We start from the raw sequence: 7,064 nt of genomic DNA, 5'->3' as shown, positions 1-7,064 counted from the left end.
TCCCTTGTTGATAAAGTAATATTTGTTTTGTTAGAACCATTTCAAAAAGGAATTAGAGGGGCAAAGTTTTAGACTTCTTTGCCATTTAGTTCGAGAAGAAGTAATGATTGACCCTTTTGAAAGGACTTTGTGAATACATTATTTCCTTTCGAAATTATCAATCATTACTGCTCCTCGAACTCAAATAATGTATCCATAAAGTCATTTTAAAGAGAAAGATTAATTTCAAATGCTCTTATAAGATGAAAAGGTCGTAGGACGGGTCAAACTTGAAGTTATAGTTATGCTTAATCGGTCAATTCTACGATCGTTTATGTTTAGCAACATCTCATTTACCTCCGATCATTAGATGAGATTGACTTGTATGAATTCTATTCACGGCCAACTTTTATAGTTTAATCGATTTCGCTGTAGGTCCAAAAAGTAAGGGGCGACAGCTTGGCCATTTCGACGTATCTATCTAATGTCAAAAGGGGCTTGCGTCGATAGGTAATGCAAACAAACAAAGTTCTTAAAAATGATTGACATAATAACGATGCAATGGCATAATCAATCAGGTCTCCAATCGCTTTGGGTGCTTTCCCGGCGTGTCTGCTCATAGTATAGGGGCATCTATATCGGTCTCCATCGATGAACTCGAAAGTGTCCGGCTCGGTATTTACCAGTGACCAATTCCAGGGGGTGGGGGGCAAGAGCTCGTGCCAGCCTTGCCTCACTGGTAAATACCCAAAGCACGTTACTTCGTGCCAATAGTCGAGTAAGACTGTATGCAAATTAGGCAACCACAGCATGGTTAGATATATCACAGTCTCTCATGTTTGGGCTGTTATAAACCTATGTGAACACAGTTTTTCATATTAGGATGTAAGTACCGGCATTTGTCTAAAACACATCTGCGCAAACTGTGTCGAATGTTTTCAGTACTCTGAATTTTACAATATGATAATCTCAGCAACTGTTGCCATTTGACAGGGTAATGCACTATTACAGTCATTTTCATAAGATTTGCTCATTTTACCAATCGTGTGAACACACTCTTTCACATATGAATACTTTCATGACATGGTCTCGTCATCCGACGGAATGACAATTACTATGGAACAAGAAACTTGGAAGAACCGCGATGACATGTCATGAAACAAACCCTTTCTCAAATATTGTCTTGCTGTGGAAGAATATTCCTCAGAACTCTCAAAGCCATGCCATCGCTAGTCTGTAGCTTGTCACTAGACTTGCAAAGAAATTATGCTTTCATCTAACTTGCGTGTTTTAACCTACAGAGAATTGTACCTAATTTACGATCCAAAACAAATCAGAAAATGCGACAAAATCTTAAAACATACTTAGCGACTCCTACTTTTTGTGACTGGAGAGAGTATTCTAAAGTTTATAGCGTTAAACAAAGTACAATAAAATATTAAAAACTTTCATTTTAAAACTACCCATTACCTTAATCCCGTTTTCGCACCAGATGCAACTACAAAAATAATACAATATGTGTCGACTTAACCCTCTTGCATATGCAATTTCTATAAATGTAAATAACTTTGGTTCAAAGTGTTGCCATCAGTCTCATCGTTCTCCGAAGAAAGAACAGCGTGCTACCAAGCTCCTACTGATCGAAGTGGTCCAGCGAAGAAAACTCGTTCTGTCTTGCGTCAAGCAAGCAAAAGTTTGGTATTATCAGTATGTGCAGAAGCCAACCATTGTTACTCCTGATCTTTCTGGTCGTTTTCGCCTGTAACGGCGTTAACGCAGCAAAAGTAAGATTGTCCGTTATTAATACTGTTTACTTTTTCACCCAGTCTCTGGGCTACCCGAAACTTGAGCAAATACTGTCCGCTTGTCCTTGTTCCTAGTTTACTTCAACATTAGATGTAAATGTTCGGAATGATATTTTATTCTTGATGCATACTCAGTAATAGCCATTCTTATTTGTAAATTCTGAAATGGGCAACGTTATTGAAAATGAAAATGATACAGTTTTATCCTACGCTTACTCACTGCAGTCACACAACATCACAACACTATGGGATAATTCAACCTAGCCTTTGTTTGGAGGAAAATGCCTCTTGCCCTATCTTTCTCTGATAATCCGAATGCCTGATGCGTTGTCAAATTTATGCAGATGCTAAATACTTGTGCAGTCTGGGTTTGCATATTTTGAGAACGTGCGGGAACAACTTACTTTTCTTATTTCAAAGTATGCATTTATATGTAACACTTAACTTAAAATGTTCTTGTTAAATGTTTCTTACCACAACTTGCGAACGCGGAGGTGCTGCCTCAACCTTTCGTCACCTCTTTCTGCAAACTTAGAATCATCGATAGTTTTAGCGGTTGCAGTTTATGTCTCAAAGCGCAATGTCACTTTCGCATATCGAATCTATCTGTAGCGGGGCGTGTAACTTCGAAGATGTAACCACATATAATGATGTGTCTGTCGGGTCCCCTTTCTTTCTTCCTGACAATCCGTCCGTCTTTCTACTCTGTTACGTGCATGTTCCTGCTTTTTTCAGCTCCCGAGTACTGGTTCGAACGAGGACCTAGCACAACTTCCGGAACTCGAGCGAGAAACTAGACTATCTCGTAAGCTTTGTATCGTACTTCTGAATTGAGGCCGTTCTCCTTATCGGATACATGTATGAAATATAGTAGAACTGAGAGAAAGGTTACGACTATGAGTTGAAATTGAAGACAGTTTGGTCTCAGGGTTATTAGTGCAATATGGCATATGGATTAGTATTTCATGTATGCAGATTATATTAATGAGCATTGTTTCCCTTCACATTTTATCCTAACGATTCAATTAATGTAGAATATTCATGTACCTCGCATTTTCCATTGTATATATCAGGAGTGTGCGGATTGCTGTGGCTGACATGCGCATTATTTGCTTTACTTCCTCGGCAGCACAACCCGCTGTAAACTCCGACATTCTTCTTATCTATGACAAAATGGTATTTCTGAGACTATGTTTGACATACATCAAATCTTGCAAGATATCGGTGTTGGGTTTCAGTGGTGGCGTCCTGTACGAATGGACTGTTGACTTCACTCTGGTTGGTATCTACTGCCAAGATATAGTGATTAGGGTATTCGAGAGAAACACAACATACAATTTAAGCATTGTGTACTACGACGATAGCGGCAACTCTGTTACGGAGGAACAGAAAACGATAGTCACCGGTGAGTGTAGCATATTATTTCAAAGACTTATCTGATATCTATTCAATTAGAGGAAGCAACACTACTGTAGATGATCAAAATGGCCTTACAACGTATGTATGTATGTATGTATGTATGTATGTATGTATGTATGTATGTATGTATGTATGTATGTATGTATGTATGTATGTATGTATGTATGTATGTATGTATGTATGTATGTATGTATGTATGTATGTATGTATGTATGTATGTATGTATGTATGTATGAATGTATGTATGTATGTATGTATGTATGTATGTATGTATGTATGTATGTATGTATGTATGTATGTATGTATGTATGTATGTATGTATGTATGTATGTATGTATGTATGTATGTATGTATGTATGTATGTATGTATGTATGTATGTATGTATGTATGTATGTATGTATGTCATTTTCCCCAACACTAATCATGACCTGAGTTTAATTAGTCTAGAATATTCTCAAGGTTACTGCCCTTAACGACCTCACAACCTTGAATTCAATTAGTTATGTTTGGAATATTCTGGAAATTTAATTAGTTGTGCAAGAGAGATAATTTTAGAACAGTAATTAGCATGTCAATAAAAGTTCTAGATTGTTCTTATATGCTCCTATGTAAGCACATGGGTATAAATAGGGACGTGCACAGCTTGCAGTCAGACATTTTGGGATCGTGTCTCTTGCGTGTTACTTCAAGACTTTTGAAACTCCAGCAGTATTATTTTCAAGACTTTTCAAGACCTTCACTGCCAACGCTGGATTTATACTGTGGACTTTGTGCAACTTCAAGCCTGCAAGCCAAAGGACTGTTCATTAATCCGACTGACTGTTACAACTCTGAGACTGGAGCTTTGCCGTCCCAGCTGAGATAAGTAGTCTGTACACTTTTACAGTTTGTATTCGATCCCTGACTTAGCAATTGGTTTTATTTTTCGTAATAAATTTCATTTTATACGGAAACTACTGAGTTCACCCTTTTGTTCGTTTTCTACACGTAACAAAATTTGGGGCTTGTCTGGGATTTGACATGCTAATTACTGTTCTAAAATTATCTCTCATACACAACTAATTAAATTTCCAGAACATTCCAAACATGACTAATTGAATTCAAGGTTGTGAGGTCGTTATGGGCGGTGTCCCTGAGAATATTCTAGACTACTTAAACTCAGGTCATGATGAGTGGGGGGAAAATGACATACATAACAATGTATTTATGTATGTATCTATGTATCATTGTATCTATGGGCGTAACTCGAAATGAATTTCACTCTGCGGATTACAACATAGTTTCAGTAACATAGTCTGCTACAACATAGTAGTAGAAAATGGTTCTTGCTAATTTATCTTTTCATCGCCCGCAGTGTAATGCAATTCCTCTGTTAACGACACCATGTACACAGTAAAAGGTATTAAAGATCTTGTCTTTCTCTTTTGTTGATGATGACTTTATTGAAGCAATTCCGATGTTGTTAGTAGGCTACCAGTTCATATCAGCTATAGTTCCGAAGGTGACATAAGAGTGGTGTACTTTCACACATTGTGTAGGACTTGACAGCTGTCCGGTGGCATGTGTGTATGGTGAACCTCACTTCCGGACGTACGATGGCTTTAGATACCCTTACCAGGGCGACGAGGGCTGTCTCATCACGCTGACTATGGACTGTCGTGAACGTGACAAAGGAACATTAACAGTACAAATCGATTTGGAAAAGTCTCCATTGAGCACTGATGCTAGTTTGAAAACAAGACTTAAGTCTGTCCGCATCCTAGCTTATGGTAGGTTGTATCGGATGATGAAAGGCGGCATTGTACAGGTGAGTTTCGGTGACGACTTGGGAGGGAAGGGCCTGCCCAAGATACGATATAATGTATTTGTATCTGCTGTCTGAAAAGACATTCAAAAGTTATTTGAGTGGAAGAATTGTCATATATTGTTTTTTAATTTATAGTTGTTAGGGCTTCTTTAAGAATTGTACGTTTTGATAAAGCACCCCTGCTACAGCCTTATCTTGAAAACTCCTGCCCGGAAGGGTAAATATCCCGAACCTCTCTTTAATGACAAAATTAAATACATTCGAAGTGAACGTTTGCAACAGTCTGTGATATGATTTAAAGTTATCTTGTAACCTTCTTCTGACAACCCGACATTGACGTCTAGCATTAACGACTAGCTAAAAAAAATTAAAGAAACTTTTTTGACATAGTCTGAATCATCTTCAGGAAAGTGTAATTTGAAGAGGCACATAACATGACAAGAACCCCGACCTGTCGTTGATATTATTGACAGCTTTGGTGATTCGGATGAGACTTGCCTTGCGCTAATTTTATATGTCACGCAGCCTGAAGTTACTCCGAAACAAAGTTAAAATTGGAAAAACACATCATTCTACAATTTCTTCTTTCTTTCAAATATGGTTAAACTTGCATGGGGGAAGGAGGAAAATCCCCTTAGTAGCCGCTACTTCATATGTACTCCAATAGAAAGGTAAACGGGAAGTGTCCCCAAATGGATCACCTTTTTACGATAAACACCCTAAACGTTGGTCGACATTGCACTCAAAACGTAAACAAGGGTTCAGCACATATAGCAAAGGCCCTGCTTTAGGAAACCTTCAGAGGCAGCAATAGATTACGTGTCGGTGAGAAGTATAGTGGGGGCGCAGTTAAACATGTAAGGAATAATGAGTAATCCGTTGTAGCTTTGTAAACGTTAGTACCCTTTTACGGTAAACGACCTGATGATATTCACCAAAGTTGTCAAGTTCAACCGCCCCCGTAAGGGGGGGGGGGGCGATACACATGGCGTATTTTAACTCCGGCCGCCTTGAATGGTAGACCCTAAGTGTCATTGAACAACCGTATCTTGTCAATTTGGAGTCCTTTAACTGAGTGTCTTATTTTAACTTTAAATCCCAAATAACAGGTCAGTTTGTGATTATATATGGTTAGAAGATTTCAACTTGGGCGTGTGGAAATTTTGAAAGCTCCCTCCTGGCTTTTTATTGAGAAAACTTAGGTTAAATTTTATGATTGGTGAAGATTGCCCACAAAACAAACAAATAGAAAAAAATACAGTTTGGTTATCGAGAATATCTTCCTGAAGACAAATACATTATCAATAGTTTCGCATTATGAATAGTGTCACAAATGATACTCATGCATCTACGCGGGAAAATCCAAGTGATGTGTCGGTGAGAAGTATATGCCTGGGCGCAGTTAAACATGTAAGGAGGAATGAGTAAACCGATGTAGCTTTGTAAACGTAATTATTTGCAAAGGAGACAAGAAATGCTTGTAGGACGTTTTAATAGACATTTAAGCCCCTTACCTGTGACTTTTGAAATATGTTCATGTATTTATGTGATATGGTTTTAACGTTCAATTCCTAGCCATGTCAAATGTCAAGTCTTCAACCTGCCGATCACACTGTATCAATGTACAGTGAGTCGCTAATTATTGACTGTTGAATTGAAGGAGAATTCATAAGCCAAAATACCACTGTTTATGGTAGATAATGCAATTTACTTGTGCGGCGATAAGGCTAATACGTTACATTCAGTGAGAATCACAAGGAAATGATGAAACATTTTCGAGAACCCGGCAAAATAATGAAAATATTCTCAACAAATTAAAGTTTTTCCCTTTTCAGCAAGTGTCGGATATCCTATCAAATAACCCTAATTTTTAAAATTCTCCCTAAACATGGTCAATAAAATGTCAAATCCCTCTCTATTTTTCTCAACCTCTTTGTCAATATTCATACATATGTGAGCAGAGCGTTAATGCCAGGGTTTGTGTTACATTTATGATACACTCCTTTGTGAAATTCTGAGTTGATGACATTAACCTATGAGCAAACATTTTGGC

At 37.9% G+C, this 7,064-nt stretch overlaps 1 protein-coding gene across 1 annotated transcript; it reads left to right on the top strand.

Annotated features, from left to right (window-relative positions):
* Positions 1–1,572: 1,572 nt before the first annotated feature.
* Positions 1,573–5,101, top strand: LOC139127867 (uncharacterized). The gene is made up of 4 exons (XM_070693724.1): positions 1,573–1,763; positions 2,520–2,589; positions 2,914–3,189; positions 4,743–5,101. The coding sequence occupies exons 1-4, from the start codon at positions 1,689–1,691 to the stop codon at positions 5,084–5,086; spliced, it is 765 nt and encodes a 254-aa protein (XP_070549825.1). The 5' UTR covers positions 1,573–1,688; the 3' UTR covers positions 5,087–5,101.
* The last annotated feature ends 1,963 nt before the right edge of the window (positions 5,102–7,064 follow it).

This window comes from Ptychodera flava, unplaced genomic scaffold, assembly GCF_041260155.1.
Source record: "Ptychodera flava strain L36383 unplaced genomic scaffold, AS_Pfla_20210202 Scaffold_38__1_contigs__length_1544198_pilon, whole genome shotgun sequence".
Lineage (NCBI taxonomy): Eukaryota > Metazoa > Hemichordata > Enteropneusta > Ptychoderidae > Ptychodera > Ptychodera flava.
The sequence above is the reverse complement of the archived record's forward strand: the minus strand, read 5'-3'. Positions and strand labels throughout refer to the sequence as shown.

Coding starts and splice junctions, on each gene's coding strand:
- LOC139127867 (XM_070693724.1), top strand. CDS start 1,689: ATGTGCAGAAGCCAACCATTGTTACTCCTGATCTTTCTGGTCGTTTTC. Junction 1,764..2,519: donor ACGGCGTTAACGCAGCAAAA/GTAAGATTGTCC, acceptor TGCTTTTTTCAG/CTCCCGAGTACTGGTTCGAA. Junction 3,190..4,742: donor ACAGAAAACGATAGTCACCG/GTGAGTGTAGCA, acceptor CACATTGTGTAG/GACTTGACAGCTGTCCGGTG.